Source organism: Oncorhynchus gorbuscha, linkage group LG14 (assembly GCF_021184085.1).
Source record: "Oncorhynchus gorbuscha isolate QuinsamMale2020 ecotype Even-year linkage group LG14, OgorEven_v1.0, whole genome shotgun sequence".
In the NCBI taxonomy this organism is placed as follows: Eukaryota; Metazoa; Chordata; class Actinopteri; order Salmoniformes; family Salmonidae; genus Oncorhynchus; species Oncorhynchus gorbuscha.
The window spans coordinates 6,298,822-6,319,858 of record NC_060186.1 but is presented as its reverse complement, the minus strand read 5'-3'; the positions used below and the strand labels follow the sequence as shown (position 1 = coordinate 6,319,858).

The following is a 21,037-nucleotide window of genomic DNA, read 5'->3' as shown; positions in this document are numbered from 1 at the left end:
CCTGGGCAGGACATCTCTACACTAGTTCCATACCTGGGCAGGACAGCTCTACACTAGTTCCATACCTGGGTAGGACAGCTCTACACTAGTTCCATACCTGGGCAGGACATCTCTACACTAGTTCCATACCTGGGCATGTACGCGCCGATGGGTATGGCCGCCAGGTCGAACGGACCAAAGCGCCTCCCAATCTCCTGGAAGGACGAGCAGTAGCCGGTGTCTCCAGCAAAGAAGAAGCGGTTGCAGGGCCCCAGGACAGACCAGCTCCCCCACAGCACCTGGTTATCATCCGTGGGGGTACGCTTGCACCAGTGCTGCGCCGGCGTACACACAAACGTGACCTCATCGTGACCTGGCACACAGTTCTCCTCCCACCAGTCTAACTCTATCACATTCTCACACCCGCTCTTCTGCATCCAGTCCATGAGTCCCAACGGCACAAACCATCGGAGATCCCCACCGAACCGCTCGTTCAACTGGGTCACGGTGCCCGCGTCCAGATGGTCGTAGTGGGAGTGGCTGATGACAACCGCGTCGATCCGGGGGAGTTGATCAACCGTACAAGGGGGATCCCGGTACCTCTTGGGACCCATGAACTGGAAGGGAGACGCCCTCTGGCTGAAGATGGGGTCAGTGAGGATGACCAGGCCGTCCATCTCTACCAGGACTGATGCGTGGCCCAGCCAGGTCACCCTGAGACCAGACCCCACGGCTCCGTCTGCTGCTTCGGGGACACGGAGGAACCAAGGCTCCACTACTGGGAGCTCTTTGTCTAAGACCTGAGTAGCAGAACAACACAGACTTTAATATGGCGCGTTGGTTTGAATTGATTCAGATTCATTCACCAGGTGAGACAGAGGATGAGGAGGGTAATAAAGGCTTCATCACTGAAATTCAAGGCTCAACATGTCACTATTGCTTCAGTCATTTTCAAGTCACCAAACAAAATAACCCATTTTAAAAAAAAACACTCATTTTTCTGTTTCCTGTTTGAATATGACCCTGGTTGTTTGAGGTTCATTTGATTAAGTTATATCAGCATAAATCAAAACACACATGATTAAACACTTGAACACATTTTTCCTCTTTATCAGAAAGATGATGGGAGAGTCGACGTTTCATTTTCCTTATAATGAGGCCTTTCCTTCCTGACCACTACATGTCTAGAAAACAGAGCCCGTGTCTGAGTCTTTTAAATAATGAGGCCTTTCCTTCCTGACCACTACATGTCTAGAAAACAGAGCCCGTGTCTGAGTCTTTTAAATAATGAGGCCTTTCCTTCCTGACCACTACATGTCTAGAAAACAGAGCCCGTGTCTGAGTCTTTTAAATAATGAGGCCTTTCCTTCCTGACCACTACATGTCTAGAAAACAGAGCCCGTGTCTGAGTCTTTTAAATAATGAGGCCTTTCCTTCCTGACCACTACATGTCTAGAAAACAGAGCCCGTGTCTGAGTCTTTTAAATAATGAGGCCTTTCCTTCCTGACCACTACATGTCTAGAAAACAGAGCCCGTGTCTGAGTCTTTTAAATAATGAGGCCTTTCCTTCCTGACCACTACATGTCTAGAAAACAGAGCCCGTGTCTGAGTCTTTTAAATAATGAGGCCTTTCCTTCCTGACCACTACATGTCTAGAAAACAGAGCCCGTGTCTGAGTCTTTTAAATAATGAGGCCTTTCCTTCCTGACCACTACATGTCTAGAAAACAGAGCCCGTGTCTGAGTCTTTTAAATAATGAGGCCTTTCCTTCCTGACCACTACATGTCTAGAAAACAGAGCCCGTGTCTGAGTCTTTTAAATAATGAGGCCTTTCCTTCCTGACCACTACATGTCTAGAAAACAGAGCCCGTGTCTGAGTCTTTTAAATAATGAGGCCTTTCCTTCCTGACCACTACATGTCTAGAAAACAGAGCCCGTGTCTGAGTCTTTTAAATAATGAGGCCTTTCCTTCCTGACCACTACATGTCTAGAAAACAGAGCCCGTGTCTGAGTCATGAGGTGAGATTGATTTACAGCCCTCTAAAAATACCCCGGGTTGTTACCAGAGCACAGTGTTTATGGAGCGGGAGGCATCCTCTGGAACAAACAGCCAACCTAACTGTGGACGTGAGGCGCAGCGTTACAAATCACAGTTGACAAACTTTGACGTGCTCAGTCAGAGATCTGTAATGACAGACCTCAGGAGTCAGGACATTTACATTACATTACATTACATTTACATTACATTACATTACATTTACATTACATTTACATTACATTTACATTACATTACATTTAAGTCATTTAGCAGACGCTCTTATCCAGAGCGACTTACAAGTTGTTGCATTCACCTTGTGACATCCAGTGGAACAGTCACTTTACAATAGTGCATCTAAATCTTAAAGGGGGGGGTGAGAAGGATTACTTATCCTATCCTAGGTATTCCTTAAAGAGGTGGGGTTTCAGGTGTCTCCGGAAGGTGGACTAACAGAACAAGTTCAGTCAGGACAGGAGGTAATTGTTGGGTGTGAACTGTGTACAGTAAAACAATATTATTACTTATCCCGTGGAGTTGGAGTACAGGTTTAGGTATTTGTGTAATAAGTTCCTTATGATAAAGAGTGGACAGACTGGCATTGAGCCCCATCAGGTGTAGTTTGGTCATCTCCATCAGAGCTGGGTTTGTTTTGCAAAGTGTTTTGACAACAGCTGTGGGAGCTAGAAATGGCAGCTCAAATGAGAGAGACAGACCTATTAGATCCGTCAGAGAGAGACAGACCATTAGATCCGTCAGAGAGACAGACCATTATATCCGTCAGAGAGAGACAGACCATTAGATCAGTCAGAGAGACAGACCATTAGATCAGTCAGAGAGACAGACCATTAGATCAGTCAGAGAGAGACAGACCATTAGATCAGTCAGAGAGAGTCAGAGAGAGACAGACCATTAGATCAGTCAGAGAGAGACAGACCATTAGATCAGTCAGAGAGACAGACCATTAGATCAGTCAGAGAGACAGACCATTAGATCAGTCAGAGAGACAGACCATTAGATCAGTCAGAGAGACAGACCATTAGATCAGTCAGAGAGACAGACCATTAGATCAGTCAGAGAGAGACAGACCATTAGATCAGTCAGAGAGAGTCAGAGAGAGACAGACCATTAGATCAGTCAGAGAGAGACAGACCATTAGATCAGTCAGAGAGACAGACCATTAGATCAGTCAGAGAGACAGACCATTAGATCAGTCAGAGAGACAGACCATTAGATCAGTCAGAGAGACAGACCATTAGATCAGTCAGAGAGACAGACCATTAGATCAGTCAGAGAGACAGACCATTAGATCAGTCAGAGAGACAGACCATTAGATCCGTCAGAGAGACAGACCATTAGATCCGTCAGAGAGAGACAGACCATTAGATCAGTCAGAGAGAGACAGACCATTAGATCAGTCAGAGAGACAGACCATTATATCCGTCAGAGAGAGACAGACCATTAGATCAGTCAGAGAGACAGACCATTAGATCAGTCAGAGAGACAGACCATTAGATCAGTCAGAGAGAGACAGACCATTAGATCCGTCAGAGAGAGACAGACCATTAGATCCGTCAGAGAGAGACAGACCATTAGATCAGTCAGAGAGAGACAGACCATTAGATCAGTCAGAGAGACAGACCATTAGATCAGTCAGAGAGACAGACCATTAGATCAGTCAGAGAGACAGACCATTAGATCCGTCAGAGAGACAGACCATTAGATCCGTCAGAGAGAGACAGACCATTAGATCCGTCAGAGAGACAGACCATTAGATCAGTCAGAGAGACAGACCATTAGATCAGTCAGAGAGAGACAGACCATTAGATCCGTCAGAGAGACAGACCATTAGATCCGTCAGAGAGAGACAGACCATTAGATCCGTCAGAGAGACAGACCATTAGATCCGTCAGAGAGAGACAGACCATTAGATCCGTCAGAGAGACAGACCATTAGATCAGTCAGAGAGAGACAGACCATTAGATCAGTCAGAGAGACAGACCATTAGATCCGTCAGAGAGACAGACCATTATATCCGTCAGAGAGACCTATTAGACGTCCAGAATGTGTCTCACCTCTTTAGAGCTGGGTACATTGCTGTGATCCTTCTCCAACAGGAAGAAGCGCAGCAGGGTGGACCAGGACGGGAACTTCCACGTGGACCAGGGGTTTGTGAAGCGGCCATGTTTGTCCCGGCTCGACCCAGTCACCTCCTCCTCCAACCGGTAGTCCAGACGGAAGCTCTTCCTGGAGGACCGGGAGGAGCTGCTCTTCCTGGAGGAGTTGATCAATCAAACGGTTTTACTGACTATTGTGTCCAGACGGGAAATTTAGTGTGAAAACACACACACACACACACACACACACACACACACACACACACACACACACACACACACACACACACACACACAATACAGTTAGAAACAGATGATCATAAAAAATAAAAGACAAAAAAACACTAAAATATGATGCTGCAACTTCAGGAGCTGGATGGCAATAAAGTGCAGGTGAAAACCGCAAAGACGTTCATGGTCTACCCCTACCGAGGCCCTGAGTCCTGCAGGGTGGAGGTGGGGGGGTCACGGGCCGGACCACGGCTGGGGAACCCTCCTCCGTCCCTGGGGAATCTCCAGGAGACACTCCCCTCTCCTCCATCAACATCTGGTTCTCATCCACCTCTCCTCCTGCTCCTCCGCTCTCCTCCATGGGGGGACAGTGTTGGGCTCCGGGTCTATAGGGAGGTTAATAAACAAGAAATACACATATAAGCTTACAAATATGCTGCTGGGGGGGGGGTGCACAGATATTAATTCAGGCTGTTTCTGTGGTTTGTCCCTGGATGGCCGACAGGGTCTTGTGAAATCACAGATGTCAAAACATGCTTATTGTGACACAGTTTAACCCTCAACAGCCATCACCATGCCGACTGTCTGCGAGATGTCAGCAACATGACTTTCACAGTCCCCTACTGTATAACCTGGTCAACAACATGAGGTCACCTACAGTATAACCTGGTCAACAACATGAGGTCACCTACAATATAACCTGGTCAACAACATGAGGTCACCTACAATATAACCTGGTCAACAACATGAGGTCACCTACAATATAACCTGGTCAACAACATGACTTTCACAGTCACCTACAATATAACCTGGTCAACAACATGAGGTCACCTACAATATAACCTGGTCAACAACATGAGGTCACCTACAATATAACCTGGTCAACAACATGAGGTCACCTACAGTATTACCTGGTCAACAACATGAGGTCACCTAGAGTATAACCTGGTCAACAACATGAGGTCACCTACAATATAACCTGGTCAACAACATGAGGTCACCTACAATATAACCTGGTCAACAACATGAGGTCACCTACAGTATAACCTGGTCAACAACATGAGGTCACCTACAGTATAACCTGGTCAACAACATGAGGTCACCTACAGTATAACCTGGTCAACAACATGAGGTCACCTACAGTATAACCTGGTCAACAACATGAGGTCACCTACAGTATAACCTGGTCAACAACATGAGGTCACCTACAGTATAACCTGGTCAACAACATGAGGTCACCTACAATATAACCTGGTCAACAGCATGAGGTCACCTACAGTATAACCTGGTCAACAACATGAGGTCACCTACAGTATAACCTGGTCAACAACATGAGGTCACCTACAGTATAACCTGGTCAACAACATGAGGTCACCTACAGTATAACCTGGTCAACAACATGAGGTCACCTACAGTATAACCTGGTCAACAACATGAGGTCACCTACAGTATAACCTGGTCAACAACATGAGGTCACCTACAGTATAACCTGGTCAACAACATGAGGTCACCTACAGTATAACCTGGTCAACAACATGAGGTCACCTACAGTATAACCTGGTCAACAACATGAGGTCACCTACAGTATAACCTGGTCAACAACATGAGGTCACCTACAGTATAACCTGGTCAACAACATGAGGTCACCTACAATATAACCTGGTCAACAACATGACTGTTTACTGGTTCCTACTTTGAATAAAAGACAGTGTCCGTGAAGACGAGCTCACGGTGGACCGCACCTTTAATATTCAACTGCCTGAGTCCATTGTTTGAGCTGTGTCTTATCTCTGGACGGGTGGAAAGGCTCCAGCTCAGTCAAATGAAGAGGAAGTTACTGGCCTGCCAAACGCTAACTGACACATACAAGTCTGGATAATCCAGGTGAAAGTTATGACCCCTTATTGGTGTCACTTGTTAAATCCACTTCAACCTAACTGTATTTTGTGTGTGTGTGTGTGTGTGTGTGTGTGTGTGTGTGTGTGTGTGTGTGTGTGTGTGTGTGTGTGTGTGTGTGTGTGTGTGTGTGTGTGTGTGTGTGTGTGTGTGTGTGTGTGTGTGTGTGTGTGTGTGTGTGTCATTCGGGAGGGTGAATGGGCAAGACAAAATATTTAAGTTATTTTGAACGGGGTATGGTAGTAGGTGCACCGGTTTGTGTCAAGAACTGCAACGCTGCTGGGTTTTTCACACTCAACAGTTTTGCCATGGGTATGAAGAATGGTCCACCACCCAAAGAACATCCAGCCAACTTAACATGTTTGTAGGAAACACTGGAGTCAACGTGGGCCAGCATCCCTGTGGAACGCTTTCGACACCTTGTAGAGCCCATGACCCGACGAGTTGAGGCTGTTCTGAGGGCAATTTTCAGGGGGGGGTTCCTAATGTCTGGTCTAATCAGTGTATATATGCCTCCTGCCAATCTATCTATCTGAGCTACTGTATGGGCCCTCCATGGGGCCTCCACTGCTACCAGGAACTATGAAGCCTACAATACACGATGGTACAGGTGAACGATGTCATTTACAAAATTGCCTCCAACACTCTACTCGGCAACTTGGATGTAATCTATCCCAGTGCCATCCGTTTGGTCACCAAAGCCCAATATACTACCCACCACTGTGACCTGTATGCTCTCGTTGGCTGGCCCTCGCCACATTTTCGCCAAACCAGGTCATCTAAATGACTTAAATGTAAATGTAAATCTATAAAAGTCTTTGCTAGGTAAAGCCCCGCCTTATCTCAGCTCACTGGTCTCCATAGCAACACCCACCCGTAGGACGTGCTCCAGCAGGTATATCTCACTGGTCATCCCCAAAGCCAACACCTCCTTTGGCCGCCTTCCCTTCCAGTTCTCTGCTGCCAATGACTGGAACGACTTTCAAAAATCACTGAAGCTGGAGACTCATATCTCCCTCACTAACTTTAATCATCAGCTGTCAGAGCAGCTCACAGACCACTGTACCTGTACACAGCCCATCTGTAAATAGCCCATCTGTACATTGCCCATCTGTAAACAGCCCATCTGTAAATAGCCCATCTGTAAACATCCCATCTGTAAACATCCCATCTGTTAATAGCCCATCTGTTAATAGCCCATCTGTAAATAGCCCATCTGTAAATAGCCCATATGTTAATAGCCCATCTGTAAATAGCCCATCTGTAAATAGCCCATCTGTAAATAGCACATCTGTAAATAGCCCACCCAACTACCTCAAATTGTTGTTGTTGCTCTTTTGCACCCCAGTATCTCTTCTTGCACATCATCATCTGCACATCCGTCACTCCAGTGTTAATGCTAAATTGTCATTATTTCACCACTATGGTCTATTTATTGCCTTGCCTCCCTAAACGTACTACATATACACAAGCTGTACACAGATTTCTCTATTGTGTTTTGACTGTATGTTTGTTAATCCAATGTGTAACTCTGTGTTGTTGGTTTTTGTCGCACTGCAATGCTTTATCTTGGCCAGGTCTCAGTTGTAAATGAGAACTTGTTCTCAACTGGCCACCTGGTTAAATAAAGGATTAAATAACCCCAACCCCATTCCTGTGTCAACCCTGTTCACAGTAGCTTCTGTTTTCAAGGTGTAAGTACAGACTGAAGAGGCTACTGTATAGCTGTCACCTAGGCCCTATAGTGACACATGTAGAGCAGAGCTGTGTAGTTGTCCACTTGTCCCCTTACAACGTAGGTACTCTATACATTTCCCGTTGCCTACTGTATAGTTGTCACCTAGGCCCTATAGTGACACATGTAGAGTAGAGCTGTGTAGTTGTCCACTAGTCCCCTTACAACGTAGGTACTCTATACATTTCCCGTTGCCTACTGTATAGCTGTCACCTAGGGCCCTATAGTGACACATGTAGAGCAGAGCTGTGTAGTTGTCCACTAGTCCCCTTACAACGTAGGTACTCTATACATTTCCCGTTGCCTACTGTATAGCTGTCACCTAGGGCCCTATAGTGACACATGTAGAGCAGAGCTGTGTAGTTGTCCACTAGTCCTATTTACGGAGTCCCCTTACAACGTAGGTACTCTATACATTTCCCGTTGCCTACTGTATAGTTGTCACCTAGGCCCTATAGTGACACATGTAGAGCAGAGCTGTGTAGTTGTCCACTAGTCCCCTTACAACGTAGGTACTCTATACATTTCCCGTTGCCTACTGTATAGTTGTCACCTAGGCCCTATAGTGACACATGTAGAGCAGAGCTGTGTAGTTGTCCACTAGTCCCCTTACAACGTAGGTACTCTATACATTTCCCGTTGCCTACTGTATAGTTGTCACCTAGGCCCTATAGTGACACATGTAGAGTAGAGCTGTGTAGTTGTCCACTAGTCCCCTTACAACGTAGGTACTCTATACATTTCCGTTGCCTACTGTATAGTTGTCACCTAGGCCCTATAGTGACACATGTAGAGTAGAGCTGTGTAGTAGGTACTCTATACATTTCCCTTTGCCTACTGTATAGTTGTCACCTAGGCCCTATAGTGACACATGTAGAGCAGAGCTGTGTAGTTGTCCACTAGTCCCCTTACAACGTAGGTACTCTATACATTTCCCGTTGCCTACTGTATAGTTGTCACCTAGGCCCTATAGTGACACATGTAGAGTAGAGCTGTGTAGTAGGTACTCTATACATTTCCCTTTGCCTACTGTATAGTTGTCACCTAGGCCCTATAGTGACACATGTAGAGCAGAGCTGTGTAGTTGTCCACTAGTCCCCTTACAACGTAGGTACTCTATACATTTCCCGTTGCCTACTGTATAGTTGTCACCTAGGCCCTATAGTGACACATGTAGAGCAGAGCTGTGTAGTTGTCCACTAGTCCCCTTACAACGTAGGTACTCTATACATTTCCCGTTGCCTACTGTATAGTTGTCACCTAGGCCCTATAGTGACACATGTAGAGCAGAGCTGTGTAGTTGTCCACTAGTCCCCTTACAACGTAGGTACTCTATACATTTCCCATTGCCTACTGTATAGCTGTCACCTAGGCCCTATAGTGACACATGTAGAGCAGAGCTGTGTAGTTGTCCACTAGTCCCCTTACAACGTAGGTACTCTATACATTTCCCGTTGCCTACTGTATAGTTGTCACCTAGGCCCTATAGTGACACATGTAGAGCAGAGCTGTGTAGTTGTCCACTAGTCCCCTTACAACGTAGGTACTCTATACATTTCCCGTTGCCTACTGTATAGTTGTCACCTAGGCCCTATAGTGACACATGTAGAGCAGAGCTGTGTAGTTGTCCACTAGTCCCCTTACAACGTAGGTACTCTATACATTTCCCGTTGCCTACTGTATAGTTGTCACCTAGGCCCTATAGTGACACATGTAGAGTAGAGCTGTGTAGTAGGTACTCTATACATTTCCCTTTGCCTACTGTATAGTTGTCACCTAGGCCCTATAGTGACACATGTAGAGCAGAGCTGTGTAGTTGTCCACTAGTCCCCTTACAACGTAGGTACTCTATACATTTCCCGTTGCCTACTGTATAGTTGTCACCTAGGCCCTATAGTGACACATGTAGAGTAGAGCTGTGTAGTTGTCCACTAGTCCCCTTACAACGTAGGTACTCTATACATTTCCCGTTGCCTACTGTATAGTTGTCACCTAGGCCCTATAGTGACACATGTAGAGCAGAGCTGTGTAGTTGTCCACTAGTCCCCTTACAACGTAGGTACTCTATACATTTCCCGTTGCCTACTGTATAGTTGTCACCTAGGCCCTATAGTGACACATGTAGAGCAGAGCTGTGTAGTTGTCCACTAGTCCCCTTACAACGTAGGTACTCTATACATTTCCCGTTGCCTACTGTATAGTTGTCACCTAGGCCCTATAGTGACACATGTAGAGCAGAGCTGTGTAGTTGTCCACTAGTCCCCTTACAACGTAGGTACTCTATACATTTCCCGTTGCCTACTGTATAGTTGTCACCTAGGCCCTATAGTGACACATGTAGAGCAGAGCTGTGTAGTTGTCCACTAGTCCCCTTACAACGTAGGTACTCTATACATTTCCCGTTGCCTACTGTATAGTTGTCACCTAGGCCCTATAGTGACACATGTAGAGTAGAGCTGTGTAGTAGGTACTCTATACATTTCCCGTTGCCTACTGTGGAGCTCTGTTGCACGTATTGTCCTATTGAATGGCTTCAATAGACCCATAATAAACCACCCGAGAAGTACAACAAATGGTTCTTTGTTGATCCGACCAAAGAACAAAACGAACGGATCACTAGAAAGAATTGCTGCTATATCGAGAAGATTTATGGCGATAATAAAAACAGATAGTCAATAGAAAGAACCTTAACTAAAGAGAGAGAAGGAGGAATGTGGTGAACTAAAAGCCGAACAACGGAGACAATCGATCATTCGCAGCCTACGTCACAGTCACAATAACGCAGTCAATAAAATACTACCTGAAAACGTATAGAATAAGTCAATGGCGACTTGTAAAATCCGTCAGTGGCGCGACATTTCTTCTGATATTGTTACGGCGAGATATCCGCAGAACTGTGTGGGGAAAAGTGCCCTGCAAGCACCGCCAATGTTCCACAACGCACTGGTACCAGCCTACCAGGCAAGGCTTCTGACGTAGGTGAAAAACCCTACCATGTGACGAAATTAAAGCAGCCGAGCCTATTAAAACCCTCCTCTTTCTGATATGCAAGAAACTACGTGCCGCAACTGCTCATTCGTTTGCAATGAGAATATGATTATGAAATACTTCTAAAAAATAGCTTCAAATATTATTTGTCGGAATATCTAAACTAGACCGTTGGTCAATGGTGCACGTATTAATCCTAGAATAATGCTCTTACAGACTGGAGATCTTTACCCAAGTGGGCGAAGACACCAACTAGCAGCTGAAAGCTACATATGTATTGACAAGGCCCAAGTTACAGCACAAAGTGAATGTAATACGTCAGCACAACAGTGCACTGGGACGCGTTCAGTATGACGCAACGTTTTGGGACGTTCAGATTTGCCTATTTCTATGTAAAAACAAACATGCGCCTGACATGTAGAATAAAGAATCACATCAGCTCTATTCCGGACATTTCTATCTGCAACGTTCGAGAACGTTTGGCAATCGAACATGGCCCTGTTTAGCCTATTGGGCGTGTTTACGTAATGAGCTACAAGTGGATACATTGTAGCAAGTAAAGCCACCCGAGTAGAAGTACGGAGTAGTTCGTCTTCTGTTGAATGAGTTGTGCACTTAAAATAATACACATTTGAAACCCTATTTAAAAGTTGTTTTGTACGCTGACAAATAATCACCTTGATAAAGTTCCCTTCGCTGTGTTCAGAACACTTGCGGCTCGGTGAATACACCTTGAAAGTGTCGTTTTCCAAACTCGTGGAGTGAAGATGCATTTGGAAGCAGCCATAGTCGGAATGCGGTGGTTCGTTGACTTGGTCTAGTTGGCCGAACCATCATTTCTTAGATTACAATTATAGAAACATCAAACTAGTAACGGTATTGTGTTTACAACAGGAATTCTTGAAAGTTGGTCACAGTTGGTTCAACAGTAGATGAGCTACTTCCTTACTTCCTTGCTTGGTCACTATTTAAAGAAACAGCCATGTTGACAAAAAATGTATTTAATAGTGCAATCATTATCACTTGGCATTAAAAACATTTTTTTGTTTTTAAGTTGCAAATATGTACATCAGTGCCCTTTAACCAGGCAAACGCTATAACGCCAAGCTTAGATCTCTTTGTCAGAAGTCCAAACTCTTTCATGTTGCAGCTTATGGCAATGTAGCCCATCTGATCAGTCAAACGCCCCCTCCTTCTCCTTCTCCCCCCTCCACTCTGGATTCTCCATGGTTCAGGACAAAGAAGTGCTCCACATTCAACCCATTCTTCTCCATGGCCTCCCTGAGTCTCACTGGAGGCTCTAAGTAAAACTGAGAGAGGGAGAGATACAAAGGGAAATATGAACAATATTAGCTAGGTGCTTTCCTTTGCATTGGGTTAAAACAAATGAGTTGAAAGAAAATTATAGAGAAAGAGAGAGAGCAGAAGAGTTGGAGAGGAAGGAGGGGGAGAGGGGGGAGAAGGAGAGGGAGGAGAAGGAGAGGGGGAGAAGGAGGGGGGAGATGGAGAGGGAGGAGAAGGAGGGGGAGATGGAGAGGGAGGAGAAGGAGGGGGAGATGGAGAGGGAGGAGAAGGAGAGGGGGAGATGGAGAGAAGGGAGATGGAGAGGGAGGAGAAGGAGAGGGGGAGATGGAGATGGGAGGGGGAGATGGAGAGGGAGGAGATGGAGATGGAGAGGGGGATTTGGAGAGGGGGAGATGGAGATGGAGAGGGGAGATGGAGATGGAGAGGGGGAGATGGAGAGGGAGAAGATGGAGAGGGGGAGATGGAGAGGGAGGAGATGGAGAGGGGGATTTGGAGAGGGGAGATGGAGATGGAGAGGGAGGAGATGGAGATGGAGAGGGGGAGATGGAGAGGGGGAGATGGAGAGGGGGAGATGGAGATGGAGAGGGAGGAGATGGAGATGGAGAGGGGGAGATGGAGAGGGGGAGTTGGAGAGGGGGAGATGGAGAGGGGGAGATGGAGAGGGAGGAGATGGAGATGGAGAGGGGGAATTTGGAGATGGAGAGGGGGAGATGGAGAGGGAGGAGATGGAGAGGGGGCATTTGGAGAGGGGGAGATGGAGAGGGGAGATGGAGAGGGAGGAGATGGAGATGGAGAGGGGGAGATGGAGAGGGGGAGATGGAGATGGAGAGGGGGAGATGGAGAGGGGGAGTTGGAGAGGGGAGATGGAGAGGGGGAGATGGAGAGGGAGGAGTTGGAGAGGGAGGAGATGGGAGAAGGAGAGGGGAAGATGGAAGAGATGGAGAGGGAGGAGATGGATTTTGGAGGCCAACATATATTGTGGATGTAGGCTTATATAATGGCTGAACATATAGAATGCTCACCTCATGAGCTAATGCGAAGGTCCCCCAGTGAATAGCCAGGGAGTGTTTGGCCTTGACGTCCTTATGAATCTCCACAGACTCCTCTGGGTCCACATGCAGTGACTTCATTACATCTCGAAAGAGAAATAACAATATATGGATGGATTCATTTGGATCTGGATGGTTAACAGTGTCTATCCATACCTGGGCAGGACAGCTCTACACTAGTTTCATACCTGGGCAGGACAGCTCTACACTAGTTCCATACCTGGGCAGGACATCTCTACACTAGTCCATACCTGGGCAGGACATCTCTACACTAGTTCCATACCTGGGCAGGACATCTCTACACTAGTTCCATACCTGGGCAGGACATCTCTACACTAGTTCATACCTGGGCAGGACAGCTCTACACTAGTTTCATACCTGGGCAGGACAGCTCTACACTAGTTCCATACCTGGGCAGGACAGCTCTACACTAGTTCCATACCTGGGCAGGACAGCTCTACACTAGTTTCATACCTGGGCAGGACAGCTCTACACTAGTTCCATACCTGCGCAGGACAGCTCTACACTAGTTTCATACCTGGGCAGGACATCTCTACACTAGTTCCATACCTGGGCAGGACAGCTCTACACTAGTTTCATACCTGGGCAGGACAGCTCTACACTAGTTTCATAACTGGGCAGGACATCTCTACACTAGTTCCATACCTGGGCAGGACAGCTCTACACTAGTTTCATACCTGGGCAGGACATCTCTACACTAGTTCCATACCTGGGCAGGACATCTCTACACTAGTTCATACCTGGGCAGGACAGCTCTACACTAGTTCCATACCTGGGCAGGACAGCTCTACACTAGTTCATACCTGGGCAGGACAGCTCTACACTAGTTTCATACCTGGGCAGGACAGCTCTACACTAGTTCCATAGCTGGGCAGGACATCTCTACACTAGTTTCATAGCTGGGCAGGACATCTCTACACTAGTTTCATACCTGGGCAGGACATCTCTACACTAGTTCATACCTGGGCAGGACATCTCTACACTAGTTCATACCTGGGCAGGACAGCTCTACACTAGTTCATACCTGGGCAGGACATCTCTACACTAGTTTCATACCTGGGCAGGACATCTCTACACTAGTTTCATACCTGGGCAGGACATCTCTACACTAGTTCATACCTGGGCAGGACATCTCTACACTAGTTTCATACCTGGGCAGGACATCTCTACACTAGTTTCATACCTGGGCAGGACAGCTCTACACTAGTTACATACCTGGGCAGGACGGCTCTTCACTAAATAACAACAAATACCTGGCTGAAAAAGGACTCACCTCTGATGAAAGCACTTCAACTCCTTGCCTTGAAATACATCAGGTCTAAATGAATATAATTGCATGGGGTTGTCATGCATCATCTACTAGGATACATTTCTATGCAAATTGCTAATGGAATGTAGAATTAACAAGCAAAAATAAGGCAAAAAGCCAATATGTTAAAGATGGGATTCGTACCTCTTTGGAACGGGGTACGTTGCTGTGGTCCTTATCTAGTAGGTAGAACCGGAGCAGGGAGTCAGAGGAGGAGCCATGTGGGCCAGGGGTTGGTGAAGCGACCGTTCTTCTCCCTCCTGGATCTGGTTATGACTTCTCCCTTCTCCACATCTTGACCCTCCCCGAAAGTCCCCCCTGTCCCCCGGTGGTTCAGGGATGGCGTGTTGGGTGTTCGTGGTTCCTCTACTGTCCCCCGGTGGTTCAGGGATGGCGTGTTGGGTGTTCGTGGTTCCTCTACTGTCCCCCGGTGGTTCAGGGATGGCGTGTTGGGTGTTCGTGGTTCCTCTACTGTCCCCCGGTGGTTCAGGGATGGCGTGTTGGGTGTTCGTGGTTCCTCTCCTGTCAACCGGGCTTCCCCCTGCTCTGCCATGGCCTCAAGTCCCTGTTCCTCTGGTCTGTGTGGGACACAACATCAAGTTCTGCAGTTGTTGTGGTGCTATATCTCTTGACAGAAGTTCTGTGGGTCAACTGGACAGATTTTTCAGGCGGGTGCTGCATTAATGTAGAGCTGAAAACCCAAACCAGGAAGTAGAGCTGAAATCCCAAACCAGGAAGTTGGACCCATAAGGTTATTGCTCTATAAAGTCATGGAAGATAGCAACAATACAAGGCACTATATGCTCGCCTATAATAAAATCTTGGCCAACAACTGTTTCTTATTGTTCCTGTAAACTGGTTGCCAGTTTCCTTATAACTTCGGTAAGTCTCACCTTGTGTGTGAAAACCTTTTCCTGGAGTTCAAAGGGCATCACCCATATCACCCACATCACCCATATCACCACAACGGATTGATTCACAGATTCTGTGTAAATATGATTCATTCATTTTGAAAACTTCAAATGGATTACAATAAATCAATTACAACATGATTGAAGCTGCCCGTTATACCAATGATATATCAATACTAACATGTGTGGTATTAGTAAGATATAACTATAGAAAACATACCTAAAACTGAACCCCTCAAAATGAATACATACATCTATGCTTGTCTATAAAACATTCTAATGCAGATATGTACAAACGGACTGTGAATCATCTCTTACTTTATCCTGGTCCAGTGAAGAGGTCTCTCCTGCACCTTATCCCTGTCCAGTGAAGAGGTCTCTCCTGCACCTTATCCCTGTCCAGTGAAGAGGTCTCTCCTGCACCTTATCCTGGTCCAGTGAAGAGGTCTCTCCTGCACCTTATCCCTGTCCAGTGAAGAGGTCTCTCCTGCACCTTATCCCTGTCCAGTGAAGAGGTCTCTCCTGCACCTTATCCTGGTCCAGTGAAGAGGTCTCTCCTGCACCTTATCCCTGTCCAGTGAAGAGGTCTCTCCTGCACCTTATCCCTGTCCAGTGAAGAGGTCTCTCCTGCACCTTATCCCTGTCCAGTGAAGAGGTCTCTCCTGCACCTTATCCTGTCCAGTGAAGAGGTCTCTCCTGCACCTTATCCTGGTTCAGTGAAGAGGTCTCTCCTGCACCTTATCCCTGTCCAGTGAAGAGGTCTCTCCTGCACCTTATCCCTGTCCAGTGAAGAGGTCTCTCCTGCACCTTATCCTGTGGTCCAGTGAAGAGGTCTCTCCTGCACCTTATCCTGTGGTCCAGTGAAGAGGTCTCTCCTGCACCTTATCCCTGTCCAGTGAAGAGGTCTCTCCTGCACCTTATCCCTGTCCAGGGAAGAGGTCTCTCCTGCACCTTATCCCTGTCCAGTGAACAGGTCTCTCCTGCACCTTATCCTGTCCAGTGAAGAGGTCTCTCCCGCACCTTATCCCTGTCCAGTGAAGAGGTCTCTCCTGCAGGGATTAGAGACGAGTGTAGACCACCTCTAAACAACGTCCTCCTTGTGTACTGTAAGACCAGCTCTACACAACGTCCTCCTCGTGTACGGTAAGACCACCTCTACACAACGTCCTCCTTGTGTACGGTAAGACCACCTCTACACAACGTCCTCCTCGTGTAGACCACCTCTACACAACGTCCTCCTCGTGTACGGTAAGACCACCTCTACACAACGTCCTCCTCGTGTACGGTAAGACCACCTCTACACAACGTCCTCCTCGTGTACGGTAAGACCACCTCTACACAACGTCCTCCTCGTGTAGACCACCTCTACACAACGTCCTCCTCGTGTACGGTAAGACCACCTCTACACAACGTCCTCCTCGTGTACGGTAAGTCCACCTCTACACAACGTCCTCCTCGTGTACGGTAAGACCACCTCTACACAACGTCCTCCTCGTGTACGGTAAGACCACCTCTACACAACGTCCTCCTCGTGTACGGTAAGACCACCTCTACACAACGTCCTCCTCGTGTACGGTAAGACCACCTCTACACAACGTCCTCCTCGTGTACGGTAAGACCACCTCTACACAACGTCCTCCTCGTGTACGGTAAGACCACCTCTACACAACGTCCTCCTCGTGTAGACCACCTCTACACAACGTCCTCCTCGTGTACGGTAAGACCACCTCTACACAACGTCCTCCTCGTGTACGGTAAGTCCACCTCTACACAACGTCCTCCTCATGTACGGTAAGACCACCTCTACACAACGTCCTCCTCGTGTACGGTAAGACCACCTCTACACAACGTCCTCCTCGTGTACGGTAAGACCACCTCTACACAACGTCCTCCTCGTGTACGGTAAGACCAGCCAGTCCAGTTCTCCCGAAAGCATTTTTGTTTCACACAATTCTTCCTTGTTGCACTTTATTACTCAGAATGAAGTCTGTCCATATCAATGATTGCCACACTCTTATTGCCGTCACCAGGGAGACAGTTGCACTGCATGTCCCCTCCATTACCACCAGGGGTCACTCTCCTTACTTCAGTACAGTCCAGGAGGGACTGCATGTCCCCTCCATTACCACCAGGGGTCAGTCTCCTTACTTCAGTACAGTCCAGGAGGGACTGCATGTCCCCTCCATTACCACCAGGGGTCACTCTCCTTACTTCAGTACAGTCCAGGAGGGACTGCATGTCCCCTCCATTACCACCAGGGGTCACTCTCCTTACTTCAGTACAGTCCAGGAGGGACTGCATGTCCCCTCCATTACCACCAGGGGTCACTCTCCTTACTTCAGTACAGTCCAGGAGGGACTGCATGTCCCCCCATTACCACCAGGGGTCACTCTCCTTACTTCAGTACAGTCCAGGAGGGACTGCATGTCCCCTCCATTACCACCAGGGGTCACTCTCCTTACTTGAGTACAGTCCAGGAGGGACTGCATGTCCCCTCCATTACCACCAGGGGTCACTCTCCTTACTTCAGTACAGTCCAGGAGGGACTGCATGTCCCCTCCATTACCACCAGGGGTCAGTCTCCTTACTTCAGTCCAGTGTGTGAGAGCTAAAGAAATACAAGATAAACCGAAGCAATACAATAAACTATCAATGATAATTATGACACAAATAGAAAAACAACCCAGAGACAACACTTAGTTCCATTTTTTTATTATTATTTTGCCATGCTACAAAACACAGGGGGTTGTTGGCAGTGATGGAATATTGTATGAACATTGTTGTAGACATCTAAATACACACTATGGTTTTTCCTCCGGTCAAAAAATACTAACATTCTGGTAAACACATTTCCAGAACAGAAAAATGCAAATATCAAAATCGCCTCCCCTCCCCTCCCACCAATGTAAAGTCCATACAATATGAAGTCATTCTGTTTTTCAACAGGAGACCCAATGGCCTGTTCACTGGTTGAATCAACAAAATGACGTTGAACCAACGTGGAATAGATGTTGAACTGACGTCTGTGCTCAGTGAGTAATGCATTGTTTCATTCACTGCGTAGTTCTTTATAGTGTCTGGTGCTCTGAGACCAAAACAGAGGAAATAAGGAATGTTTACATCGTAAATGGAACCAACGGAACCCGTTCTAGAACTCCGTGAAAATCATCATATTCTAGAATTGAAAAAGGAGTTTGGCAAATAATCATTTTTTTCCACTAACAGTTCCTTTCTTTAATAAACAATATCTATTAAAGTACTTTTTGTACAATTCCTATAGTTTACGAACTCTTTTAAAATGTAGGTAGAAAAAAATATAATGCAAGTTAGAACCCAATAATAATGATTTGTACAATATGATACAATGAGAGAACAGATAACAGAAGACAACACTATGGAACCTAAACTCCTCCTATGAAACATGGCTGTCGGACAGCATTGTGGGGGAAACGCCGTCCCTTTCTGTTTTCCTTGTTCACAACCACGTTTGGAAGGAAAACTCAGACTGAACTAAGACATTCTACAACAACCACCAGGGGGCCCCTGTACAAATGGACTATTGTTTGCAGGGTCGGGGGTCAATTCCCTATCAGTTCTGTCCATCCAGGAAACAAAACTCAAATTTCAAATCGACTCTCTGAATTGACTGAATAGTAAAATAAATGGAACCCAAAACCTGCTGGAAGGAACCTGGAACATGATGATGTCACACAGGAACAGCAACGGTAGGATTTGGGTACTTTCAGTACAGCCAGTATGAACAAACCCATTTATACATACACACCATCTGTCTGTACACTAGTAGTGGATAAAGGGACTGTGGTGTACCAAGACGTTGACCCTGAGACATGGCCCAAGACTCCAGGCTTGGGGTCAATTCCATTCCGTCAATTCAGAACGTAAACCAAGTTCCAATTCAACATGTTCCTCGTTGAAAAGCATCGAAGAGAATAGGAATTTCAGTGTACTTCCTGAATCGACTGGGATTGAAATGGAATTGAGCCCAACCCTGGTCGGCCCACTAACATAACACACCATTGGAGTCCACAGCCATTAGGGCAACAAGGAAGTCAGCTTCAAATAGCGACACGAGTGTTGACTTTAACATCATTTCAGTTTACGATCAGCACTATAAAAGATTGGTACCGAGAGAGAGATTGGTGAGGAGGTCCGTCATTCAAAGAGACCTCTCTGTTTGGCACATCACCTGCAAGCTAAACTTACACAGGCACTCGGAATAACAGGTAGCCTGGGTACCAGTCTGTTTGTGCCGTCATGACAACGCCCTGGCACTCATTTGTTTGGCTTGACAATGACAGCGAAGGAGTAGACAAGAGCACAGACTGATCTGAGACCAGGCTAGAAGTCAAGGTGTTTCACTCCCTTCTTTAATTAGGTATCAAATGACCTCAGGAATCAAATAGTGTTATATTGGTGTGTACCTGGTGCCATCAGTCCCCTTTCAGTATAGCCTGGGTACCAGTCTGTTTGTGTCATCATGCCACTCCTTGTCGTGACACAGACTGGCACAAACAGGTCTGGGACCAGGTTACTATCAGGACACAGTGTAACTCCTTGTCGTGACACAGACTGGCACAAACAGGTCTGGGACCAGGTTACTATCAGGACACAGTGTAACTCCTTGTGAAGGAATAAGATATAATTTATTTATTGCAACAAATCTGCAGCCCTTCTGTCTTCAAATGTTGTGTTTTTTTTCTTCAGTTTGGAGGTAAAACAAAGTATGACAACAACAACAAGGGTCAGGTCAAGGTGCAACTGAAGAACCCGACAGTGGTTCTGTCCCAAATGGATCACTATTCCCTATGTAGTGCACTCATGTTGACCAGAACCCTCTGGGCCCTGGGTCGTTATGTACTCATTTTGACCAGAACCCTCTGGGCCCTGGGTCGTTATGTACTCATTTTGACCAGAACCCTCTGGGCCCTGGGTCGTTATGTACTCATTTTGACCAGAACCCTCTGGGCCCTGGGTCGTTATGTACTCATTTTGACCAGAACCCTCTGGGCCCTGGGTCGTTATGTACTCATTTTGACCAGAACCCTCTGGGCCCTGGGTCGTTATGTACTCATTTTGACCAGAACCCTCTGGGCCCTGGGTCGTTATGTACTCATTTTGACCAGAACCCTCTGGGCCCTGGGTCATTATGTACTCATTTTGACCAGAACCCTCTGGGCCCTGGGTCGTTATGTACTCATTTTGACCAGAACCCTCTGGGCCCTGGGTCGTTATGTACTCATTTTGACCAGAACCCTCTGGGCCCTGGGTCGTTATGTACTCATTTTGACCAGAACCCTCTGGGCCCTGGGTCGTTATGTACTCATTTTGACCAGAACCCTCTGGGCCCTGGGTCGTTATGTACTCATTTTGACCAGAACCCTCTGGGCCATGGGTTCTCAGAGTAGAAGGGCTGATCTGGGATCAGATCCCCCCCCCGTC

At 46.8% G+C, this 21,037-nt stretch overlaps 2 protein-coding genes and 2 long non-coding RNA genes across 6 annotated transcripts in view; all 4 read right to left on the bottom strand.

The window, feature by feature from the left end:
* Positions 1–65: 65 nt before the first annotated feature.
* Positions 66–4,939, bottom strand: LOC123995859 (N-acyl-phosphatidylethanolamine-hydrolyzing phospholipase D-like). The gene is made up of 4 exons (XM_046299538.1): positions 4,921–4,939; positions 4,562–4,664; positions 4,091–4,289; positions 66–779 (listed from the first exon to the last, which is right to left on the bottom strand). The coding sequence occupies exons 1-4, from the start codon at positions 4,937–4,939 to the stop codon at positions 81–83; spliced, it is 1,020 nt and encodes a 339-aa protein (XP_046155494.1). The 3' UTR covers positions 66–80.
* Positions 4,940–7,813: 2,874 nt separating this feature from the next.
* On the bottom strand, positions 7,814–10,469 carry LOC123994352. 3 transcript variants are annotated; one of them, XR_006831641.1, is made up of 5 exons: positions 10,203–10,469; positions 9,039–9,686; positions 8,847–8,954; positions 8,317–8,655; positions 7,814–7,991 (listed from the first exon to the last, which is right to left on the bottom strand). It is a non-coding gene; the product is annotated as an uncharacterized LOC123994352 (long non-coding RNA). The 3 variants fall into 3 exon arrangements; XR_006831640.1 differs by lacking the exon at positions 10,203–10,469 and adding an exon at positions 9,771–9,869; XR_006831642.1 differs by lacking the exon at positions 10,203–10,469 and adding an exon at positions 9,771–9,869 and having other exon boundaries at positions 9,471–9,686.
* A 1,786-nt stretch (positions 10,470–12,255) lies between these two features.
* On the bottom strand, positions 12,256–15,955 carry LOC123994351. Its single transcript, XR_006831639.1, has 5 exons — positions 15,896–15,955; positions 15,560–15,651; positions 14,811–15,357; positions 13,310–13,411; positions 12,256–12,292 (listed from the first exon to the last, which is right to left on the bottom strand). It is a non-coding gene; the product is annotated as an uncharacterized LOC123994351 (long non-coding RNA).
* Positions 15,956–21,031: 5,076 nt separating this feature from the next.
* Positions 21,032–21,037, bottom strand: part of frs2a (fibroblast growth factor receptor substrate 2a) — a 14,682-nt gene continuing 14,676 nt past the window's right edge. Inside the window, 1 exon segment of the mRNA XM_046296856.1 lies at positions 21,032–21,037. This exon segment is cut by the window's right edge and continues 634 nt beyond it. The gene's annotated coding sequence lies outside the window, so the exon portion shown is untranslated.